The sequence below is a fragment of the Schistosoma haematobium genome, chromosome 3, assembly GCF_000699445.3.
Source record: "Schistosoma haematobium chromosome 3, whole genome shotgun sequence".
Lineage (NCBI taxonomy): Eukaryota > Metazoa > Platyhelminthes > Trematoda > Strigeidida > Schistosomatidae > Schistosoma > Schistosoma haematobium.
This window is the reverse complement of record NC_067198.1, coordinates 30,207,579-30,235,028: the sequence shown is the minus strand read 5'-3', so window position 1 is coordinate 30,235,028 and position 27,450 is coordinate 30,207,579. Positions and strand designations below refer to the sequence as shown.

General features: G+C 30.5%; 1 protein-coding gene across 1 annotated transcript in view; it reads right to left on the bottom strand.

Annotated features, from left to right (window-relative positions):
* The window catches only part of SLIT2 (Slit 2 protein), a gene marked incomplete at its 3' end in the record, with an annotated part of 120,294 nt that extends 92,844 nt beyond the window's left edge, over positions 1-27,450 (bottom strand). Inside the window, exon 1 of the mRNA XM_051213556.1 lies at positions 26,657-27,450. Within this exon, the coding sequence (XP_051069547.1) occupies positions 26,657-27,282 (626 nt within the window). The 5' untranslated portion in view covers positions 27,283-27,450. The remainder of the gene's footprint in view (positions 1-26,656) is intronic.

The window sequence follows — 27,450 nt, the reverse complement described above, 5'->3', positions numbered from 1 at the left end:
GGGAAACTTGTCACTAGAGATCATTTAACTGGAAACCATCTTAGTTTCTAAGCTTCTGTTGAGATTTTTATTCGAGATCTGCTAACTTCATAATCGAATAATTATTCATAGAGTTAATAAGATTTAAAATATTAAAGGTGGCATTTTATCTTATTTTAATATTTATCATTGAGTAAAACTAACTGAATGATATAGTTTCTATAGAATAATAGAGAAAAAACAGGAACCAGTCAAAGAATAATAAAATTTCCAAGACAAGTGTAGAAATAAACAATGATAGAAAACGTAAGTCATTTGCGTCTATCTTGAGTCATTCTTGTTTTTCAGACCCTGTTTCCTTGATGAATTTAATATTTTTTTAAAGTTTTTAAAAGGTGTTTATTGGGGTTTCTAGTAGTTCTACATCGATTTCGCTTACTATATTTATACTTTTTTTCAAAATCACAACTACTGATTTCTAAAATAGAAGTACATTAAAACAAGTAAACAGTATGTAATGAATTAGTTTCTTGTTATCTGTAATAGATTTTGGACTAATTTACTTCTGTAATCTAAAGTTCAATACAACACTATTAGATATATCTCTGCACTGTGGAATTCGATTAAATAAAAAGTCTATTTGATTTAATAATAACTATTTGTAGCATGAAATACAAAGAGAACGGCAGTTACATAATTTCTATCATCATTTTCACCTGCTGTGCATAAATACTTTCTATCTATTCCATTTTGTACCCCTATCCCATATGGCTACACTACACTAACATCCTATATAATTACTATTCAAGTTATCCATTTGTAATTTCAAATACTATGCATTCTCATATATATTTTTTACAGCTTACCATACACTGAACACATTCATCAAGGAGAAGGGGTGTGGGAATAAAATTGTTAAGTATATATGATTGAAATGTATTTATTTTCTTGACAAGAATTCCGCTGAATAATTTTGTACAATTTCGTTTAAATCTTCTGCCTAGATTATTATATGTTGGTCATATTGTTTTAATTTTAGAAATATAAATAAAAACAATTTAATACCATTTTAATGAAAATGAGATATAAATCAAACCCACAACTTCAAATCCCACTGTAACACCATTCATTTGTCTAATTCCAGTCACCATTCTACTCCTACATATTATCAACAACAAAAATAAGAATAGTCTACAAACCAAAAACATCCTAGTCTAATTAGAAATGATAAAACTATATATATATATATATATATGTATTTCTATTTTGTTCTGTTTTATTTCACCTTGTTCATCGAATGGGGTAAATGATAACCTAGATGTGATAATATAATAATTACCTGACAAGTAACAATTATAATATTGATATTTAATTCATTTTCCTCATTTATATTTTAATCTATTCTAATTATAACTGTTTATATCATTCAAATAAAATTTACAGTCTTATGACTATACATCATCATGATAATGAGATAATTTGATTTGTATGTTTAAGCTTCCTTTTTTTTATTATTTCTATTCAATGTTCTAGTCCAATCATCTTCATAGATTGGTATTTTATTTTAAATTAGTGAGCTTCAATGAATATATGACTTGATTATGGAAATGATTGGAAAAAAAACAGAATAAAGTATCGAAAAGACTACACTGCTAACAGGATTCGAAGTACACACAAACAGATATCCAATATTTCCTATGTCAAAAATTGTTTTTTTGAAAAATGCTAGGTGAAGAAATAGGTAAAATTAGAATGCAAGGATATTGTCTTATTGAGATTTATGTATAAATAGTATACGATTTGAATTCAAATGGAAAAGATAGAGCAATATAGTTTCACTTTGTATAACTGCTAGGTTTGAAGCTATCACGAGTTCACTTGATCTACGAACGAGAACAAGACTCATTGACCAAAGACTAGTAAGCTAGCTAGTGATGCATCCCAGCTTCGCTAACTAGAGGGAATGAGTTGTGGGGATCTAACGTCCCCAACAATAACTGACATGGTATCTGCTTCCTATTAAATTAAAATGTATGCATGTACTCATAGATTTTTCGTTTTATTGGATGTTAACTTCGATTTTTCAATCATATACCTATATGATAGAATATAAAATTAAATAAGTCAAGTTCATATCAATCATGTCATTTACTACAATTTTAGTCAATTAACTTTCCGATGAAAGAATAACAATAGATAATGTGTTTCAATATTTCCTTTTTAACTTCATAAATTTATCATTGTAATTGGTGCTAATCAATCCATTCTTAGAAATTCATCGTTAAATACAGACACTTTAACAATGAGTATATAATTAACTGTCTAATGATTTAAGTTATAAGTAGATTGAAACAATGAAGTAAGAATATTTATGTTAAGTTCCAACTAAAATAAGTAAACATTGTATGAATCACTGTTATTTTACTTTAAACATAACTAATAGTCTATAATATTGAAAGGATCATGACAAAAGTTAATATTTATTTATTTAACAGATGTATACAACAACAACAACAACAAATGTACATTGTGTACACATAACACTGTAATTTATATCTTATATGATTATCTCTCCTTGGATACTCATATAACTGATTAAACAAACGAATGAATTGTATACATTAAAGTATTCAAAATGAATTATCTAATTGAAATAGACAATAGTTTATAGAAATCACAATTATTAAATGATCTGTATTACAATAACTTAAACTATAAATTCATTTCTTATTCATTATGAATGGTTCATTCATTATAAAGATTTATTATTATTATTATTAAATAATTCAAAAAGATAATTAACTAGTTGTGTTAAACAAAATATACAGAATAGGAAAAGTTAATTGTGTTCTTATTTTTTGATCAACAACTTAGTTACTAAGGTAAAAGATAAATGAACATTGAACATTAAATAAAACGGTTTTAGCTACATCTTTTTGTAGAAAACATTGAAATGATTGAATTTTGAACTTTTAGTCCTGATATCAAACTAATGGCTTTTTTTAAATATGTTATATGCATTATATAATCTTTTCATTTATGGTACGATTGAAAGGTTCAGGAATCGACCAGTAATAAAACTAGCTGCTTCTCTCTTTATGTTCAACTAATATCCCAGCCTACAAACCAACATAATGATGATGCTTACCGCCGAAACTAGAGAGGATTGGAAGGTTGTTTCTTGATAATAGAGAACTCCCCAGAGGTGACTATCCACAATCCCTCTAGTGGTTGAATCGGAGATCTACAGATCTCTCAAAAGAACATATCATCAGTAGAACCTGCAAATCAAACCAATTCTTATATGCCACTCCTACTGAACTATTCGCTTACTGTCGTAGATTAGACCTAGTTATGAAATGAACTAACTCGTGTTAGGCATTTTATTTTATCTTTAAGACAAATTGAAATCCTTTCAAGAAGTGCTTGAAACATTATACAGTCATTTTACCTTGTACTTTGTGGATTACTCTGTGGGAGATAAAGTGATCCAGAGATTTTTTGGTATCACAAAACAAAAGTTAGTGGGAAGCCAACATGAAAATGAAGTACTTATTTTTAAACTATTTTCCTAAACCACCATCTCCTATTTGTCAGTATTTTACAAAACATTTGGTTTGTTGTGCGAGTAATTATTGCAATTCTAATTTAATATATCCAATTTTGACCAAGAAGACTGATATATAAGAACTGTATTCTATAATTCATGTTGTTTGTTACTAATTCAGATGAACTAATAGCTTGAAATACATGCTTTTACTCCAGTGGTTAAGAAAAACTTTCACTTTGGCTGCGAATGTTGGATGCACTGAATGCAAGTGAATGGACTGTACAAAATTTACATCGATAAGAAACTTCAAGTTCTGGCAGAACATATGTTTAATGTTTCGCATCTTCCTGTATGATTTTGTTTGGTAATAATACGAAATCATAGGTCAGTAAACTGAATTTATTTAACTTCATTTCTCATCAAAAATTTTACACTTTTAATAGCCAGTCAGTATATATACGATATATGCTGAAAGCATTCATTATTCAACTATCTACTTAATCGAAGGTAAAACAATAACACCTTTGAAAGAACAATATCCGGAAAAAATAGTTGAAGCAAATCTTCTTTGTATAATATTTTATATTTTTGAAAATAACTTCCCTTAACTAATAATAATGATCGTACTTTCGCGTTGAAGCCAAACTGATGACTGATAATTACACTTGTTTGAGAAACTATTTTTCTCTGATTAACGTCTAGAAAAATAGTCGTGCATGGAGGACAGCTCACAGACTAGTTCGAAGTAAGGACCGGTGTCAGACAAGATTTCTAACTCTCTCTTTCTCCGGATGATAGACTGGGTCATGAAGACGTCAACATCTAGGGGGGAAGTATCGGATAAATTGAACAGCTAGGATGCAATTGGACGATCCAGACTTCGCAGATGATCTGGCCCTTCTATCGCAATCGCAACAACAAAGAAGACGAATAGTGTATCAGCAGCCTTACTAGCAGTAGACCTTAACACACACAAACGGAAAAGCAAGATTCCCCGATACAACGCAACATGCAACAATCGAATCACACTTGACAGAGAAGCTTTGAAAGTTGTAAAAACCCTTACGTATCTGGGCAGCATCATTGATGAGCACGATGGATCTGATGCAGATATGAAGGCGCGGATCGGCAAAACAGGAGCAGTATATTTACAACTGAAGAACATCTGGAACCCAAAACAACTGTCAACCAACACCAAAGTCGGAATTTTCAATGCAAATGTCAAGACAGTTCTACTGTATTGGGCGAAAACTTGGAAAACTACGAAAGCTACCATCCAGAAGATACATGTGTTTATTAATAACTGTCTACGCAAAATACTTCGAATCGGTTGGCCAGACACTATCAGCAACAACCTACCATGGGAGAGAACAAACCAGATTCCAGTTGAGGAAGGAATCAGGAAGAAGCGCTGGAAGAGCATAGGACACACATTGAGGAAAGCCCCCAACTGTATCACAAGGCAAGCCCCCACATGGAATCCTCAAGGCCAAAGGAGCAGAGGAAGACCAAAGAACACATTACATCGAAAAATGGAGACAGACATGAGAAGAATGAACAATAATTGGATAGAACTAGAAAGGAAGGCCCAGGACAGAGTGAGTTGGCAAATGCTGGGTTGGCGGCCTATGCTCCACTGTGATTAACATGCGGAAGTAAGCAAGTAAGTAAGAAAATGTATCCAAACTTGTAATATGTTAATCAAAATTCTATAATAAATTAAAATGTAAATACCATGACATAAAATGAGTTTTATATTTAGTACTCATCACTTGGAAATATGGCACATTTTGTTCTTTAATATCACAAATTCAATAAGTCCAATGATTTTCATATCATCTTCTATTGAATAAAGTCAAGTTAAAATACCACTTAAGCTGATAATAATGATAACGATTGTATGTATGTGTGATAATGATGATGATGATGATAAGGAGAGATGGTTAACATGGATATGTATGCGAATCATAGTTTACTTAAAATTAACTTTACTGATATACATTGGATTTTATTAATAAACAAATGAAAAAGAGAAAAACTTATTTATACAGAAAGTTATTGTTAATAAATTCAATTTAATTATTCTGTATGAATTAAGAATGAAAAGAGTATGACACAATTATCATTTGTATAAACATTATCTCCTTCGTTTAGTTCAATCCTATTTATCACCCCTTAAAGAAAAGACACATCATCTATTTTCAATTTTGAAATAATTCATTAATTGTACATATATCACCATTATTAAAATACCCACCATGAAATAAGAAATATTAAAATTTGTTTTGTAAATTAACATTCACCACATAGATAGTGTCAAATATAGGTTTCCGTTATGTTTTTGTTGTTGTTGATAAGTATCTATGTAGATATATTGATGTTAGTAGATGAAATAGAGTAAGGGTATTTGTGAAATCTCTCTCACTCTCTGTATATTATTATATATCATGGAATTTACTTTAAATGATAGATTCTTTCAGTTCACACTAATGGTATGAATAAAATGTTATTACCGCTGATTATCTGAAGTGTTTATTTATTACGATGGATACGAAAATGTAATTATTCTGGAAAATGAATCATTAAATATATTTATTTACTGGTGTATATATTTTTAAATGGATATATATGATAGACTTCTGTTAAAGTTTTATTTCTTTTTAGTTAAATATCCAAATAGTTTTTTTATCATTTTGAATAATAAAAATAAGTATTTCATTAAAATACAAATGTATTATGAGAACTTATCCATCAATATTGTTTGAGATGATCACGAACCGATTAATATTAGACCATTATTGAAAACCTGGTAGCACTGGACGGCCATTTTGCCCTATTGTGGGACTCCTCAGCAGTGCGCATCTACGATCCCACTCACGGGATTCGAACCCAGGGTCTTTAGTGTTACGCGCGAACACTTAACCTACTGGACCACTGAGCCGGCCGGCATCCAATGGTGTTAATGTCTAACATCAACCAATCACTATTGTAGTAAATTGTGAAATAATGAGACTGTCATGTATTCGGCTTCATCTGGACTTTAATTTAGTATATAAGACAATGGTGTTACTCATCTTATTAAATGGTTATTAAAGCAGTCCATCATTTCTCAAAAAGAACTATTTGAAATTATGTTACTCCATATCTTTTTGGCACATATGGATTGAGGCTAGCAGTCTAAATCCAAGACAAACGTTTCGTGTTGTCTGGGGCTCGTAAGCTTGATAGATTTACATCCCAGTGTTAATATTTACGACGAAACTTAAGCCCAATACTTTAATTGCACCATTCTATCTGCCAGCAAACAATAAATTAAAAGTTTCAGTGATTACAAATAGTAGGGCGATGGTCAAAACATTCGAAGTTCAAATCCTACTCTACTTAATTCAATTTGTGCAACTGATTAGTATCGATGGCCCTCGTACTTCATATGTGACCCTAAACCAAGTATATGAATCCATACTTGTTTGATGAGTTAATAACAACAATAATAAATTAATTCGAAATGATTGAATGTAATTAATTACAATTTATAAAGAAAAAGATATTCTATCTAATATATATGCATCTACGTGAAAATGTTTTGTTTTGTAATTTACGTGCTAAATATACTGTCATTCACGATTTACTTATTTGGATATGTACTTAGTCAGTAGTTATTTTAGATGACCTGGATTTGGTTACGTTTTGATTATTATTATTTTAAAACAAAATATTATCGAAATTATATTTGTCCACTTATAATTTATGTATCAGTATAAGTCTGTGTTGCGGAACATTTTCAGTACCAGTATTCGTTCTAGTGTTAGTATCATGATTGACTTATAATTTATTTAACACTATGTATTCTCAAATTAAATAAATACTGGATGATAGTTATTGGAAGGGTCACTTTAAGGGCATTTAAAAGTTAAACTGTTATTTAGCTGAGCGACTTTTTTTTCTTTCAACATAATATGAAAAAAACATCAGTTCATTTATTGACAGATAAATACTTTGATACATACATCTAAAATTATTGGTTACGCAGTTAACCAACAGTTTCAGAGGTTCTGTCCTTACTTTAAATCGTTGTTGTGATGTTTTGATAAGATGGAATGGATTTGGTCTATAGAATTGTTATTTAGATACAATCTACATAGTAACAGTCATGTATATCATATTACAGATTAGTTTTTCACTAAATGGTACAAGTTGAATAACCACTGAAAACCTTATAGTGCTGAACAAAAATTTCTTCTTGATTGTGAATCCATACAAGTGAACTCACATCTATTTGAACGTCAGCTCTTCAGATAAGCTCTTCTGTGAGCACATTGAGTCGAAATCTGATGATGTTTGTTATCAACTTTAGTCAGTTAATAATATAGCCCTGTCTCCACACACACAATGTTACAGTCTCACCTTTTGTATGAGAGAATGGGATTGCTCGTTTGGTTTTTATTGACAAAAGTTGTTTAGCTGGTTCTATTCCGAAATTACTTCCATCAAAGTAAATTTATGAAATCAGAAAAATTAAGTAAGAGGTAGTATAAGCTTATTTTCACTTGATGTTTACTAGAAACTGGTCTGAAGAAAACTTTTTAATTTGTGGTAACAAATCATTAAGCCTAAGTACTGAGTGGTAATATTCATAATGCAAACGCCAATATAAGAATAGAAATTGCTTAAAATTTCCGGATTGAGTAAATTCAGAGGAATTCTGCTTTTTATTCAGTATAATGACAATCATTCACATAGCAATGGACGTTGTAACTCTTTGTTGATATGGATCTCAAAAAGACAAAATATATATTCGTTCTTTCTCATGTTAGATTCTTACAACAACAGCATGAATTCCTGAAATTCTGTACTGGTTAAGGTTGATTTTGACTACAACCTGTTCTTGTCATTATTCAAACGTCAACCAAAACAATGAATCTTTAATTTGAAATTGTTAGTATAAAACTTCTCATTACTTTATTCCGTATATGTTTGGAACATTTTTCCAGTTCATACATTTCCTACTAGCCCACCAAATCCGTATCAACATTTCAACTTCAATAAAATCACTGATATTCACTAACACTTGACCTGTATCCTGATAGTCATATTTGACCCTTTTACAACTTGACCTTAGTCTGTTTCATAGACAGTGTATGACAAGTACACGTGCATCAAAATGTATTGCATCAATAATTTAAACTAGACTGAGGTTAACCGTAGTTATTCGACCGATACGATAAATCTCTTAACATAACAATAAAACAATGCAGATTATTCTAATGTAACAAGTGGTAAACATTTGAACAATAATATAGATTAATCAAAGACATTCAACCACAAATATCGAATAAAACACAACACCATAATTCATTTTCAAACTATATATGTGATTTTAATTTTTCATGGTTTTGATTATCCCATTATTAATATATCGACTGAAATTTCATCAGCCTTAGTTGGCATATGTGAATCCTGCGAGAATTGCTTATAGATAGCCAGTATGACAAAAGTTGATATAGAATAAATGGAATGTGGTTAGCAGTGGAATCCAGGACGCAATTTTCATGCCATTTTCGAGCTCATAAGTCGGATATGACTGGTTCCAGATCATTACGAACTAAACTAGAATTTATACGTATTGCACTCAGTAGCTAAGTGAGTAGCACACTAGAGTCTGGAGCGAACAGCACTGGGTTCGGGTCCCAGAGTGGATAGTAACTCTGAGATGGAGGTACATTCGGTTGAAAAGTCTCACGCAAGACACATTCCAAACTATTGCTTGTTATATTCCATCTGTTCTATGTATATGTGGTCATTCCTCAACGATAATTATTAACTTCTATATCAAAAAACTATCTTATCTCCCAATGGTAAAAGCTTACACTACATACTTGGCACATATAAAATCAAGTTGGAATCAACTAATTCAGTTTAGTAACTGTGAAATAATGCAAATATAATTGTTTGCTAACATTAATAGCTATGATTTTGCATGAGTTATCTAATGTAACACATATAACAGCGCAATCATTTTGAAACAACCTATAGTACACTGTTAACAGCACAACTTAATAAGGTTGAGAACTAAGGATATTTTCTTAGTTTGAAAACTATTCTGTCAAATTAAGACTTAAACGAGGAATTTGTATTCCATTAAAAACATTTATAAGTTAGTGACGAAAATATTAAACCTTGGAATATTTAATAGCTAAAAATGTATGTAAACTCATCTGGGAGTACCAAGTTATTTCTAAAAAAATTTGGTGAGACTATGATTTATGGGAGACATTTAAGCGACGCTAGAGTGATCTTGAGAATGTTCACATACTTACAACGGCTAAATAAGGGTTACAAGCTTGTGTGAAGAATAAAGATTATGATTTACAATTGATGGTTACGGTTAGGAACTAGATTTATAGTTTTCATCACCAACTGACATCAGCTGAAATGCCAAAACGCTATTTAAACAAGTGGGTGAATGAATTTCACGCCAAAATCTGAAACGTTTTATCCTAAATCTGATTGGTTTATCTATAAATTATAGTCTCACAAAAATTTTAAATTATTATATAGCACAATAATTAATTTATTTTCTCATTATAATCTACTTGTAATCAAATGATCAGTGGATTGATCCATTTATTGTCTTACATAATGGTATACGTCACTAAATATTTACGATAGGTGGTAAATTGTCTTTTTGTCTTATACTTAATGATGGTCAAATTCAAAAGAAACAGAATACACTATATTTAAATGCTCAATGAATAACAAATTGAAGATTTAAACCTGTAATGCAATAATAATAATATAAATCTACTCATAAATACGTGAATATCAGTTTTCCTCCGTCTTACGACAGAGTAAATAAGTTTTGTTGATATAAAAGTAAGTATCTGTTATACATGATAGGTTAAAAAACTTATGATTTATGTTAATGTTGGTATCAATAAATTGAATTTTTACACATAGTCTTATTAGAAAAAACAGTCTATTATAATTCACGAAGATGATAGCCAAGAAGGGAGAAAATCGTCACAAAGGCATTTTAAACTATTTATTTACTGATAGTTAGATGCTGCGAGCATTAATTGAAACCAGGATATCTAATATTCACTAAAATTATTTGCTATTTCTGTGCTGCGCGCGAACGCTTAACCTCTGGACGGCGAGACCGATAGGTCCTGGGTTCGAATCTCGCGAAGCGGGATCGTAGATGCGCACTGCTGAGGAGTTCCATAATAGGACAAAGTGGCCGTCCAGTGCTCCAGGTTTTCCATGGTCATCTAGCTTCAATTGACTCATGATCTCAACTATTGAAATTATTTTGTACATTGGTAGATTTTTCCATAAAATTTAAATGAATTAAAAAGTTCTTTATTTTGTTTTAGAAAAATTAATTCACATAGTTTCGAATATCATTTTTGATATAAATGAAGGATTATTTAATCGAAAACGGCACTAATCTTTACGGCAATAATGGTTGTCAAAGCTAATCACCTTAGTAAATGGAGTACTGTTATTTTGCCATATTATCTGTTACAAATGAACTCTATTTAACAGGAAATACACCCTTAAATTTATAGATTTAACAGAATCATAGTTATATTAATTAAACTTTAATACCTTAAATCCAATTCCGATGAATTCGGATAGTCAGTATTTTTTTTGACTTATCATACAAACTGAAGTATGATTTCAAAAGAATAAATATTCAAACAAATCAGTATTAAGTACTAATTTAGTAGTTGTTTGCTAGTTAAGCTATTGGGTATTAAATCTATTACCCTAAGATCCCAGTCTCTCATCTATTTTCCATTTGGATACCTAGGTATTATCACTGGACGGCCAGTTCGTCATAGTATGGAGCTCCTTAGCAGTGCGCATCCACTATTTCGCCTCCCGCGAGGTTCGGACCCAGGACCTATCAGTTTGGCGCGCGAGCGCCTAACCACCATACCACTGAGCTGGTCGGCATTCAACGGTGTTAATGTCTAACTTCAACTAATCCACGAAATTGAGCGACACATCCACCATTGTCTTCAGTGAGTTACTATTTCACAACAGACCTGGATGAACTCCACTGGTCATCACTTCTCACTAGAACTTCAGGATATACACCTTGAAGCTAGTCACTAGTGAGCATATGTTGATAAATATCAGAAAGGGTTTTGTGGATATTATAGTAATTTCAATGGTTAAGATCATGAGTCAGTTGGTTGTAGGCAGCTGATGAGAAACCACGAAATATTATGAATTCATATTATTCTGCATCAATATTTTTTCTGGCTTTATTTAAATTCATAAAGGGAACTAATTGTGTGAAATTAATACTAGTTTTATCAACTTTCTACCGGAATTATAGCATGGAAAAAAACTTACATAAATATACAGTAGTTATACGACTGGTTTTTCTAAACTTAAAAAAAACTTCAATTACTTCCACGGGGAATGAACTATTACTACTAAGAAAAAATCCACCCCCTCCCCCCCCAAAAAAACTCATTTTTTCTTAAAGTTCTGTGATGAAACAATTAACTACTTAATTTACACCAGCGGGATTCAGTGAATTCAAGAAATAAATTTTTAAAAAATGCTATGGCATCTTTAAGTATTTAAATAAATAAATCCTGAGCCAGAAACATTAACAATTAGTTTAATGGGTTTCTATCATTGACAGATGTAAAAAAACAAACAACTAAACCTCATACTGTGTTTATTTTTAAAGAATAGAAACAACAACACAAACTGTTTCTTTATTCTTCTGTCTCAAGTTTAAACAAATGACCTATCCAATATACTCATATAAATTATCTAGATATTTGTGTGAAAACAATTGTATTTTTGTCAAAATGTAAAAAAATTACTACAGAGAATGTACACATACATAGTTGCTTACTTTCATACAGTGAAACACAAAATGAATTATCATTTGTTTAACATGATATGTTGTATTATTGTATTCCTTGTCATGTCTTAATGACAAATCTCGACAAAAGCAATTTATTTGAATTGGAAAATTTAATAATTTAAAAGCATTAACAATAAACCAATATTGAACATAAATGGAAGCTTCTAAATAAGTAATGTATGTTTGTTTTTTCTCGACTTTTAAAATCCATATAATTTAGTGAAGTGAAATTACAATTCTACCATTCTTACCTTGTTGAGATGGGTATCATTTGGTTCATTGACGTTTTGTTTGTAACCGAATATACATACTTAAAATTATTATTATTATTATTATTATTATTATTATTATTAAGTACCTGAGTAATTAAACATTCTATAAGAATATGTGAATGTGAGTAGTCAAGTATTTTTGACCGTAAAACTTAAAGATATTGATTTAACAAGTAGACATTCATCGTCTGCAAACAACCTTTGGAATCAAACGAAGTCATTTATCCTAGAGCTATTATTTAATTTATTTCAGACTGCCGTTAGTAGTTGTAGTTTTTTTCTTATTAAAATAACGAACTGATCAATGTTAGATGACCATTAAAAGCCTGGAAGCACTGAACGACGATTTCGTCCTAATACGGGACAGTAATGTGAATACACGACCTCGTAAGCGGAGACCGAACCCAAAACCCTCAGTCTCGCGTGCGAACGCCTAGCCTCTGAACCACTGACCCGGGACAGAATGGTATGCAGTTCTAGCTTCAATCAGTTCACAATAATGCGCAACCATCTTCCTATGTCTTCGGTGGGTACCTTACATCCGACGCGGTTTAACTCTACTAGTCACTGTTTTTCAGTGAACTACAGAAATTTCCTCTTGAAGCCAGTTACTAGCGAGTACATGATAATTGCCAATATATGGTTGTGAAGATTTTTGAATTTTATTGAAATTACGAATCGACCAAAGTTAGAAAACTATTATAAACCATGCTCGTAGGGTCGTGAATGTGCATTTCCGAGGAACCCCATACTAGGATGAAACGACAGTTCTATTCTTCTGGATCTTCAGTGGTTGTCCAACTTTAATCGATCTGTAATTTCTGTAAAATCTAACAATCTCCACAACCCTATACTGACCTTATTTTTATTAATAAAATAAATCTGAAATCCTTTGTCGTTGTTATGCCTTTTTTAAATATCAAGAATGAACGTACCCAATGAATAAAGTTAGGGTTATCGTTGTGAGCTCCACCTATCACAGTAATCTATTTAATATGATGACAAACCCATACCGAGAATGGATTCAGTTTGAAAAAGTTAAATGATGATTTAATATAGTGTGTAGTCAAATAACATTTTTACTGGTCTATCACCGAGTTGTTACTATCTAATACACTGCATGTTGAATGCTAAATAAGGTGAAGCAACGCCACAGCGAACTACTTACTATTTTAGGTGGTTGAAAATGTTCAGTATGAAGTGAAGCCTCTGACATAATTTCATAGTAAGTAAAATTTGTCAGTGAAGTCTGTCAGCACTCTTCAGGGGACTTTTCATACTAAAAGTATTCTGCAAGGATCACCACTGTTTTAAATAATGCAGACATACTCTAGCTGATGAGCCTCAAAGAGCGTAAAAATTAGGTAAAGCAGAGTATATAACTACTTGACATTTATTAGTTTACAACACTACTTCATAATCGACTGCGGCAACCGAAGCCTGTGAATAGACGTTAAGGGTGTAAACCCCAATAACCTTTAACTTTCATCTATTTATTAGCAACCCAATGTTAATTGTGTTAAAATTTATCTCATTCTTGACACCTCTAACAAATTATTAGCTTGCCGACTAAAATAGTATTTCATTTAACATACCTCAATATTAGATGATGTATCATTTGACTTAGAGTATTCACATTAGCATAAAGATCTACTAAAAACAGTCATTGTCTTCAAAGATTGTTGAATGTAAAGATAACTCCATTTAAACGCTGTTCAACGTTATTAGCATAAATTCGTCTTTACTAGAGACCTAGATGATTTTTAGGGTCATTGGATTCACGCTAAAACTGATTGCTTAAAGTATTTTTTTCTTTATATCAATCTACAGTTAGTGGAAATCGATAATAATGTGTTTATTGTACACTTTCTTCATCATAATACATTTTCATGAAGTATGTAACAAGGCTTGGGTAAGATTACCTACATAGTTATGTAATCACATAAGAGATTAAACTGAACTTGACTGACCAGATCGTAACAAAAAAGCTTTTAACGACTATGATCATTTAAAATATGATAGGAACAGTATAACAGGTATTTCTGAAAAATACGTCAATTTCAGTTCATTACTAGATCGAATTTCCATCAACTATTTCTTGACCTAACATGGTAACATTATTTTAACTTTATCTGTGTGTTAGTTTTTTATAACATTTTAAGGAGTTAAACAAAGTGGAATAAATTTACTATCAAATCTATACTTCTGTCATGTGCTTACACATTCATCGTTATTATTTTTTCCATATTCCGTCATTTTTGTGTTAAATATATTATCATCTTCATGTTCATCTATAAACAAGGATTAAAATATACTCTAATCTAACATCTCCTGGCATATACATTTTAAAGTACATTATTCTGACGCCCCTTTTTATGAGTAATATATTTTAGTTTGTTTACCAGCTAAACTAAATTATAGTTTACGTCACAGACTTATCATAGTTAAACAATCATTAAAAACAAAGTAGTACTGGACATCTAGTTTTTCCTAGTGTATTACTTTTCATTAGTGTCCATCTATGACTTCACTGGTGATCAAATCAGGGATCTTAAGTTCACGTAGAAAGTGCTAGATTTTTAAACCACTGACTCAGAATCCAATGGTTTACCTATTTCGCTTAATTCAATTCACGAGATCATCCGACTATCTTCCACTGAATAACCTCTCAAAAATAGTCACTAGTAAGGACATTACTACAGAGAGCGTGTAACGATCGTTGATTTTTTTAGTTTAACGCATGGATTTATCCTAGGTAGCCACTGAAATCAACATTCACCACACAACCCTCTATAGTAATAAACCAATTTAGTTATTCATGATTATATTTACATATTCACTGGGCCTCACTATTAGTGCAATTTTCACACAGCAGTATACTTTTAACATAGTAGTTATGGTTGCATTTCGGGAACATAGAAAAGTACTACAATTTATACAATTCAATTACTCTTGACTAAACTTGCAAATGATTGTCAATTATTGTTCAAGTAATAAAGCGATACACTTCTAAATGTGCATTATAATTAAGCATTTATATACTTTATTTTACACAGGGATTAACATCACTTATTGAAAATTCGATTGCATGTCTATGGTCTTCTATATCTTACATCCAAAAAGTTTCACTGGTGTTGTCAAGTTGTTTTTTTTACTATTATCATTGTTGCTATCGTTGTTTGAAGTTTGTCTCAATGAATAAAAGGTTATTAGAGTTTGAGTACTGTTTAATAATTCATTGAATTAACTTATACACTTTTCTATATGCTCATACCACCAGCGATACACAACCATGTCCTATTCATTGTCTTTTTTATTGTTGTAGTACTACTTAGATGACTATCATTTTTTGTTTCTTTTTACTTTCAAAAACAAAACTACAAAGTGTACATACTTTAAAACATAGTAACCATAATTAGAAACTTAATTTGACCTAGCATTTAGAAAACCAAAAAAAGAATATTATATTCTGTTCAGCTTTTCACTCATATGAAATTAGTTCATATTGTTTAAGTGGAAAAATCTGCTTGAAATCAAAACGTGTATGTAAATCAAATGATATGAAAGTGTAGCATTCGTCAACAGGACTGAAGGGATTTTATTTAATTCACATAAAGTCACAGATGCTTAGCGCTGAAGAGTTTCAAGTAAGAACAAAGTATCAACCCAATTCCTTATGATTTTTAATGTGATATCAACTTTAGATTTTAAAAAATACTATTATTAACATGCTAAAAAAGTATAACACTACATTCACAGATTATGCATTTTTTTAAAGGAGTTAATTAGAAAAGAACGAAGCAATTTGGTGAAGAAACTTTACTTCTGGACAAAATCCCTTCCTTAAACCATACAATTGAACTTATAGTGATTTTAAGTATCAAAAAGACGGCTGCTTAGTGGTCTTGATGTCTTTTGATGCCTTAAATCCCCAAACAGTTAATAATGTAGTAGTTTTATGAAGTCATGGGTGTACTAAATTATTAAAAATAAGATTGCATAGCTTTATGAAATTATATCGCTGAATAAAAACTTTTGTTCATTGAATAGTATTTTTTCTTTCTTAATGATACAATGGGTTACTTGCGTTACAACAAGCTAGTTTGTTTTGTGGAGTTTATTTCATTTAGATGTACAACAGAGTATTAGTATTTTTCTTCTTTAAGCGTATCCTGATGTTAATTTTTTTCTTTAAATTAAATTTCCTATTTTTAATGATCTACTTGGTTAAGCACCCGGCGTGAGACTGATAGGTCCTGGGTTCGAATCCCGCTAGGCGAGGTCATGGATGCGCGCTGCTGAGGAGTCCCACAATAGAACGAAACGGCCGTCCAGTGCTTCCGGGTTTTCCATGGTGGTCTAGCTTCAATTGACTCATGATCTCAACTGTTTAAATTACTACAATCTCCACAAAACCCCTTCTGATACCACTCATTTTAATCAATCTGTTAATTTTCTTTCTATAAATCAATATACAATTTGGTAGTTATGCTCTTGTGCTAGATACTGTATAGTTAAGAAAACATATTACATGTTAAAATCTTTTTCAACTTACAATGAAATTCAAAGACATCTATGATTCTTTAAAAGTATAGTATTGAAATGAGAACATTTTATGGAATACTTAAATCAATAATTGATAAATGCAGTTCTTAAATATTAAGTCGTGAACTCAGGAAAGCAATGTTAGTAGATACAAAAATCTCACCAACATCTTTAATGTTTTATTTGTTTCAGTTTCTGTATTTCTATTCTTATAAATTGATTATGTTTGGGGTAAACAATGTTTTAGAGAAATCATCAATAACTAAAGTCTGATTCAAATTAACTGGATTCTTATGAAGATATAAACTTGACTCTATTCCATAGTACTTTACAGCTTTTGTAAAATAAAGATTTGCTTATTAAACTAACTTATAACTTTCGGTTTCGAATCTGCCTTATCTACAAAAGTTAAAGTAGTTTCCATAAGGATTATAAAATGAATGAGCTTTAAAATTGATCAGATGAATTTTTGAATGATTATTGAGTTATTATATTTTTGATCAGTAAGCGTGAGTTCTTAAGAAATAAGGATTTTGTCTCGTAAGGTTTCATGTAACAAATGATTTCCAGTAATTGTACGATACATACATGTTTGTTCATAACTAATTTAGATTTTAATTTGTGAATTTTACGAATATTTCAATATCACAATTTGTTGAGAGAATCCTAAACTGTTCTCTTGATTGAGATATTATTACCAGAACATTCATGCCGAGAATTCCAATATTTATCAACTTTTAAAATCTCCAGGCATTGATTATATCCCACAAAAGAACTGTATGGTATTAAAAAAGTATCTGGAAAAAGTAAAATTATGTTGATTAGATGGATGAGATTTGGTCTAAAATAAAATTAATCTGTTAGTAGTATAATCTATTAAATCAAATCCCCTTAATACCTAATGTCTTACTTTTAAATGTGCATACCTTCATTAAAATCTCTTATTTATGATGAACAAATAACTAACTCTGATAAAATAATCAGAAATAAAATAGTTTACACAATTAAACAACGATTGATTATACGTTGTCAAATGTAGAGCATTTGATAACCGTTTTCCGAGTTTTATACTAAAGTTCCTCTGTTGGACATAACTCCAAGCTTTCAAACTTCATACCATTCATGTGATGTGTAAAATATTATAGATAGAAATTTACTTACAAATAGTTTTTAATCTCATCTAACGGCATATTATCCGATATTATTATCTGAAGGTTTTCAATCTTTAAATTTATATTTTCAGACTAAACGAATTACAACTAGGTAACTTTATAAGAATTTAATTGATTCAAATGTTCGTTTTTAATCAATTTACCTCATTTAAAGTAGTTGAATGAGTTTAGTGGCAGTGCAGGGTTTACATACACATCATAACTAATCAAAGTTCAGAAATATTAAGGCTATGATTCACTATTGTTTACTTATGATACATCAAATCATCCGAATCCTTTGAATTACTTGACCACAAAAATTAAACTAATGCAAAATAACATAACGAATCAAGAATTAAGCCATTGATTGAGATCATGAACCGATTGATATTAGACCACCATTGAAAACCTGGAAACATTGGATGGCCATTCTGTCTTATTGTGGGACTCCTCAACAGTGCGCATCCACAATCTCGAGAGCGGGGTTCGAACCTAGGACTTTCGGTCCCTCGCGCGAACGCTTAATCTCTAGACCACTGAGCTGGCATCCAACGATGTTAATGTCTAACCTCAACCAATCCACGAAATTGCGCGATCATCTTCCATTATACTGAGGTAGATACCTGTCTTTACCCAACACGGATTAACTTCACTTGTCACGGCTTCTCACTAGAACTCTGAGAATTTCTTCACGAAGCTATATTTGATGAAATAATTGTCACTATTGAAAATCATATTTCGCCAACAAATTCCAATTCTTTATTTTTTATCTAATCCATATATAGATAAACTCTTTTTCTTTACCATCAATTCTTAATGTTTCGACAATGCAATAAGAAGACGAATATTATCATAATTGTGTGATATATTTGTGCAATACACTTTGAACAATCTAATTATACATATACACCTCTTACTGTTCATATAAAAATGTCTTAGCAAGTATATGTGTGATCAGATTTTTCGAAATGTATTATGCAAAAATATATCACATAATTCTGATAACAATCATTTTCTCGTTTCATTGTCTAAATTTGTCAAAGGGACTAATTGTTTTAAATTTCTTACTGTTTCACTAATAATCTAATACTTTTCTTTCAAATGGAAATAAATCATACTGTTAGACATTTTTTAATGCATATTTTTTTTACTCTTAAACCGCCCATATAGAACTTTTCGGAAGAAAGAATATCACCCATTATGAAACAAATTAATCAACAAAACTTACAATCACCTAGTAACTAATAGGCAACTATATTATTCAGTTATAATATTTTCTCATCTAAATTGTAGAATAAAAAGCAGAACATCTCCTAGCCGTGAAAACAAGACAATTACTGCATAATTGAGTCACAAAAAAACACTATCTATGGTGTGTTTTTTTTAACTAATAACAATTTACCGAAATATAAATTGGTTCTTAAAATACTACCTTAACATTTTCACTATGTCAGAAGGGATTTTGTGGAGATTGTAGTAATTTCAATAGTTAGAATCATAAGTCAATTAAAGCTAGACCACCGTGGAAAACTTAGAAGCACTAGACGGCCGTTTCGTCTTATTGCTGAGGAGTCCTGCGATAGGACGAAACGACCGTCCAGTGCTTCCTGGTTTTTCACGGTGGTTTAGCTTCAAGTGGCTCATGATCTTAACCATTGGTTTTCAATATAAATTAATTATCATGTATTTGGAGAAGAATAAAATAATCAGTTAAATTTTAAAAGAATGTTGACATTTTTATTATGAATGTCAAAGTTTCAAATTATTTACTTGAAATGGCATTTCACTCAGAAGCATAAGATATATGATTATAGTGTTATATTAATTCAGTGATATACTGATGAAATTTATCTTTTACAAACTGACGTTAATATTTACGAACCATTCGAAATTATAGAGCTTTAAATAGATATTCTACCTTGGTTACTCTACAGTATTCATTCATCATTACTTCTTGATTGTTAATGATTCTCTGAATGCGACGTAGACCACCTTCGAAATGAACTAATATCAATCGATTACTTAAGTAAAACAAATAATAAGGCCATTCATTTTAAATGATTTACATACTCTAGGTGTTAGATTAGCGTACGTTATTCGTGAAATGTTTTAGCTAAGATTTTATGAAATTGTTACACTGACAGATTGACAAACACTTAGATGATAGACTGTAAACAACACTAAATAATCATACATATCAGTTATTTTTTTTGAAATTTATTTCTTTTCCAAATTAGATTGTCATATGTTATTCTACTTTTCAACATGCCAATGTATTGGAAAGTGTTTAAACTGCAATCCAAACAGCATGATCACATATGTGTTACAAGTCGCATCTATCTAATATTTAGTTAATGAATAAATTCTATCCAGTGAGACTGCTTGAATTATGTTCTTTTTAATCTATTGCAGACTCTTTTAGTATATAGGTGTAAGATTGGAATTTAGCAACATTATTATAAGGGTGTTAAGGTATTTGGAAATCTGCTTAAGTGTACTTATGAATATGTAACGTTTTCTGATTGATGTATTTGAGCGATTTCAATAGATATACTTCATCACATAGAGACATTAAAAGTGATCTGAAATATTTTAAAAATATCAAGGTGCTTTGCTGTTTACAAACGTACCATAGAACGGAATGACATTACAAATCCCAAAAACTATACATTGGTAATGTTCACTCATCAGGTAAGCAATTTGGTAGTTGAACGTTTATTTTATTGTTTTCGGATCCTACCTTAAATACAGTAACCTTTCCGTTCGAATTATGTCACTTTAGTTACTGTACTACTTCGATTTGATCGTAGAAAATGTATATAACATACCCACAGCTAAAATCTCGCTAAATCAAACAGTCTATCCAATTTAGTCGCACATTCCGCTAGCCCACCTCTATGTTTCACCATCAACTTGTATAAGTCAGTGTTTGTGGTACGCTAGACGAAAAAGAAGGCATAGTTTGAAGATAAAGTATAATTGACATCTGAGCAACAAATACAAGAAATATACACTTCAAAGATAATCTTCCGGCCACTCTATTACTTAAGTAATATATTTTAGTGAACTGCATTCATTTGTCACTAATTTTCAAATTAAAAACAAGCGCTTTATCGTACCAGAGGACCGTCAGTTGGAATAAAGTACTCCTTGCAAATCAAGTTTGGTGGTTTACATAAACTGGATGAAACTTTGTTCAACAGATTCACTAGCGAAGCAACTAATACGGATAGCATTCTCTTCAATTATAATTTCCGTTTTAAATTCCATAATTTTAAGATGTTCATGCACAGTCTAGTTTAATGTTCATATGAAAGATGACTAAGGTTTAAGTTAATAGTAAGGTCTAGTCATTAATTATACTCATATGATAATTAACCAATGATATCAAGTTTATCTAGGTCACTTTGTTATCACAAGTCAAATGTGAAAAATTCCAATTGATTAATTCTAATGCGAAATTTCTTTGTGATGTTTGTTTTACCTTATCAAACATTTGGTTGCCATTTCATTTAAAAATCCATTTAGAAACCTACCACAGACACATACTAATTTTTATCCCTAACCCTCAATTTACTTATCATGTGTTTTATATATATAATATTCCACGGTCTATTTACTCCTACTGTTTTATCCATTATCCCCGTTTTAGTGCTGTTACATTTGACAGTGCTGTATGAATTAATAATAATTACCTTATTCTACGTAAAGACATATTTTCTTGTAAATCCCATTCACTGTCCTATTTACACCATACGTACATATGAGAATATGTACTTGTATGTGTGTGTTTGTATGAGAGAGAGTTTCGCGTTAGATGATTGCTTTGTTTTGGTACAATTTGATTGAATTGGTCTCCAATGTGAAAAAACCAAAAACAATAGAGATAGTTGGTAGAAATGAAAAGATGATTTAATGCATCTATGCTTTCTTCATATAGTTCTTCTACTTTAGATTTTAGTTACATATACACTTTTGAGAGAGATATTTGTGATATTTAAAAATGACTGATCTATTATGGACACAAAATGATAATAATAACAATTACATTCAACAATATTCCTTTTTCACAGGAATAGAAAATAAACACACTTATTTTAGAAAACATACACAAATACACAAAAAGATTGATGATAATCCTGAATGTTAGGGAAAAATGAAAAAAAATGCTAAAGTTGAATGTTTCACAATATTTTAACTTTTGAAATATGGTTTTGATTGTGTTGCTTAATTAGTTTGTGCAGCTATCTGTTTAACACATAGTGAGTTAAACGGTGTCATGTTTAGTTGTGTGCGTTCGTGGGAGAGATAGAGAGTTAAAGGGAGAGACAGAAAAAAGGCTATAGTACCCGTAAACATAGATGAACTGATGAGACCATACAGTTGTCATCAGCTATTTATTCTGCATCTTTATAAGTAAATAACAGTCGAAACAAAGATGAATGAATCTATGTAGAATTCATACAATGAAAAGAATTAGGATGGATAAGAGAGACAAGGTACTTGATCATTCCCTACATAATTTATTGTTAATTGACTAATGAATGGATTTTCAATAAGATAAAATAAAGAATCCATCAATGAGTATATCGATAACTATGAATATTCTGGAACATAAATAACACTGTAAACAATGCCAACAAGACAAATATGAACAAAGACATAAGTAATACAAACAAGAATAAAAGTCATGTAATTACTTTCTTTAATAAACTCTTATACAGAAATGAAAGTATTAATTTCTTAAAATTATTGAAATAACCTAAATGGTTTAATGATATATGTATGTAACCAGGTGAAGGAAGTGAAAAAGAAATTTTTATTTTCAGTATTGAACTATTCCAAAGTTTACTTGGTATTTCTCTTAGTGATTCACTTAATTTTAATAGTTGAGATCATAAGTCAATTGAAGCTAAACCATCATGGAAAACCTGGAAGTATTGAACGACTGTTTCATTGAATATTTGACAGAAAGTGTATTCAATTTAATTATTATCATTATGATTACTATTGTTATTAGCTAAGTGGAAATATATTTACATATTTTAATATGATAAACAATCAAGTGTAAACCAAGCAATTAAGAAGAATTTATCCCATTTTCATAAATGCTGAAATATTTTACTCTATTTTTATTAATAATCATGAAGGTAGATAGATGAATTGTAAAGAACTTCTATATACGAATAATTACTGGTGAAAACAAGTATATGAAACTACAAATGACACATTTATCTTATCATATAACTGGGTGAAAATTTCTATTAAAACTACACTTATTATTGTGTTATCGTAAGATAATTAACCATGAAATAGTGAGAAATTCTATAGTACTTCTTTTCTTTGCTAAATATCGACAGTATTTATTCACCATTTATATTTGTATTGATAAATAAACCTATAAACTTTGAGATTATTAATCTAGTACAAGAGATTATGCGAACGATATTATTTTGTAGTATAAAGTGAATACCTCTACTACTCAGCTCAAAACAGAAACATACACTGTTGAGCATCTCGTAATAAACAACGATTTACGCTTATTAAGGATGTACACATACCATCAGTGATAAATTTTTTTTCTTGTTACAATTTGATGTTACGATTGAGATTTGTCTTGATCTGTATTAACTACTCATATCATAAACCAGCTTTGCGTTCATTACTGTACTTATGAATTGCTTTATACCACTATGTTTTCATTATTCATAAATGGCCTTGAGTCATTCGACTCCTAAGGGATAGGCTCTTATTCTATTTGTTGAATTACTTTGTTTTAACTACTTGGTTTAACTTTCCAGTCCATTAGTCTGAACTATCGTATTATAGATTTTACTAAATAGACCCGTCATAGATTACGGTTATTGTTCTAACCACATTTAAATGTACAGTACTTCATTTTGATAGCCTTTGAGCAATACAGGTTTGACATTTGAGTTACAGTTGAGTTATCATCCAATCCCAAACAGCTACATAACTTTTTTGCACTGTTTTTATATGATTTCAATATTCTCAAACCTATCTAACATCAAATTTGTCAATGGACTTTAAAACCTTAAGGTACAAGTTATGCAAACAAATCATATTTTCTATTCACGAGAAGTAAATTATGACTGATTATTGGCCTTATCAGTTATTCAATATAGTTTACAACGGCGAAAATCTATAAATAAAAGTCATTTATCATAGTTTCTACCATGATTTAACCTGATACTGTTGTATAAACTATAATAGTTGGATTAACAGAATCTATTTGTCTAGTTTGATCTTGCTTACACAAATCTATCTATTGAATTATGCGAATAATTAATTTTAGTTAGGAATTATATTTTTTTCATAAACGACTTTTTGTTTATCAATATTTTAAACAGGAATATATGTACAGGTACATAGGATAGCTCATAAATGGAATTTTTTCATTCAAATATAAACGGTGAATAAACGAAGAACGACTACTTGTCTTGTTAAATATGACTTCTTTATGCATATAGATGTACTGTATACACATAAGAAGTGTAAAACTAAAGTTCTGAAGTAGACATTTTCATTTGGAAAATTGGTCATAGTTTACATATGATGCCATTTTAAATAACTAATTACTTATCAGACAGTGGTCAAATGATTCATTATGATGTACAGATTGTAAAATAGACTTGATTGTTACACAATATACATAATTTTAAGCACAGAATATAGAATGAAATCAGACCTATTAATCATGATGTGGATATGTTGGTCGCAAAAGAATTTCTAGAATTGATCATTCTCTCTTAGATCCCCAAATAGCTATATAATATACAGATGACACAATAAGCAGGTTCATCTGAATTTCTTCAAAAATGTGAAAGCTTCGTAGGCTTAACAAATGCAAGACACTCATTCAGAACTTGTCTGGACCAATACAGATTTACATGATAGGGCGTCTAGTAAGTTCATTTGCAAACCATTTTACTTTTTTGCTGCATTAACCCTGATAAACTGATTACTTGGCTAACGCAGTAAGCTTAACTGACATTTATTATTCTACGTCACATGAAACGCAGGTAAACACTCGAGCTTCCTATGATACAGTCTACACTTTATCACTTTATGACTGTGAGATATAAGTTGAATGGATTTTTCGTAGATAGCAGACGTTTGACCATAAATATCTTCCGAAAGTTGCTCCTATGTATGGGAACCACTGAGTGGGCTCAAGGGTATCAGAAGTAAGGTAATTCAGCTAATAACGCTGTGAAATTGCACCACTAAGTTCTGTGCTATACACGTCAAGCTACTGTCTACAGTGTAAAATTTTGTTTATAAAAATGTTAAATAAAAGTGTGGGAGACAGTTTAAAACATAGTGGACCGATGCATATACGTGCCTGGTCCTACATTGTAGCTGACTGACCGACCAGTGGTTTTTAAAAGTGAAGTACAAACTTCTTGCATTTGGTTATATAAAACAATAAATATCTATCATAAAATCTATACAGAGTTTATCAAAACAATATTTCTCATTACAAATAGCAAGCCTTTTCTTAATGTATTTTCTTTCTCAGAACTTCATTCTTCTCTCCTTTAGATATCTCACCTTTGTTGATTTACACAAATACTTATTACTTTAAAAGTCTTTACTCTAATGGTAGCACATATAACGACATTTTTTACTAAGATGACGGTAGAGAGCAGGCTTAATAAGTACAAAATACAAATTAACCATCAATTTATATTTCACTGTCATCCGAAGTTATGAAGATTTGCAATACAAGTGGATGCTTTTGGTGATGTTGTGTTCTCTGAGCTAGATGGGCTAATTGCAGAGCTTTTATTATAGACATAAGGGCTGAAGATATCCAGAATGGCAAAGAAAGCTGCGAAATGAAACCATATGGCTCAGAGAACAAAACATCACTAGAATTCCACTGAACTACACTTACAATAAATGCTATGTTAAAAGTAAAACCCCAAATACTGTACCGACGAACCAAGTGATGAGAATGACAGTTATTTAATGTTCAACAAATCTTAATATTTGACCATGAATATTAATATGGTGGTTAGAAAACTTCGTTGGAACTTACTGTATACAGATGTACCCATAGATTAACCTCGCCTAATGAATAAATGTTCAAGAATAATAAACAGCAGAAATGAAATATCTCTGATATACAAGAAAATTAAATAATATCTTTACAACCAAACGAAAAATAGTTATGTTCATTTATAATTATTGTTAAATAATTTAAATTGAATAAAATAAGCTAGATATAATGACCTACAATTTTTCCGTATATGATGGTATATTTGATGGAATAGATTCCAGTTGAGCATTTTTACATTCAACCTCAGCATGATGACATTTACATTCATTTGGACATGTAAAATTCGCATAATTAAAAGCCTTTGGAAATCTTGGTCTAATTTTACTGTAAAGTGGATCATTCCTATTGATATTGTTATTATGATCGTTATCGAATAAATATTTTTGTGAACTACGACGCTTGAATGAAAATTTTTGTCGACTACTTTCTCTTCGAAATTTAGGTTTACTTTGATCAGTTAACATTTGAAGTAAATTAGTTCCTTGTGTAACTGCCTTGTCATTGGTATTCACTTGAAGAAAATGTAGTAAATCAATATTTTTTGGTAATGCAGCCCATATCCCATTTTTAGATTTATCTGAAATTAATTCATCTTTTCCATTATTATTATTACCAAGTGTAATATTCGGACGATAATTAGTTAATGAAATGGAAGTAGCATTGTCTTCTACACTATCGCTCGCTAAAATCAATCCTGTAGTGTAAACATTAATTGGAAAAATCTGTCGATCAATAAACAATGACAAAATAAACAAAATAATCAGTGACATTTCAATAGGAATATTCCATATGAAGAACTGCATTTCATTTATTTAAATTTTCAGTGTTTATTTCTAAAAAAGCTAAAAGTGTCAGTCGTTGTGCCACTGTATTCTAAGTTCTGTAATACTTGAGATGATAATTAAACTAGTAGCAAGAAAACAGACTATCTTATTTCCCCAAACATAATGTTGATGTACATTACGCCGAAC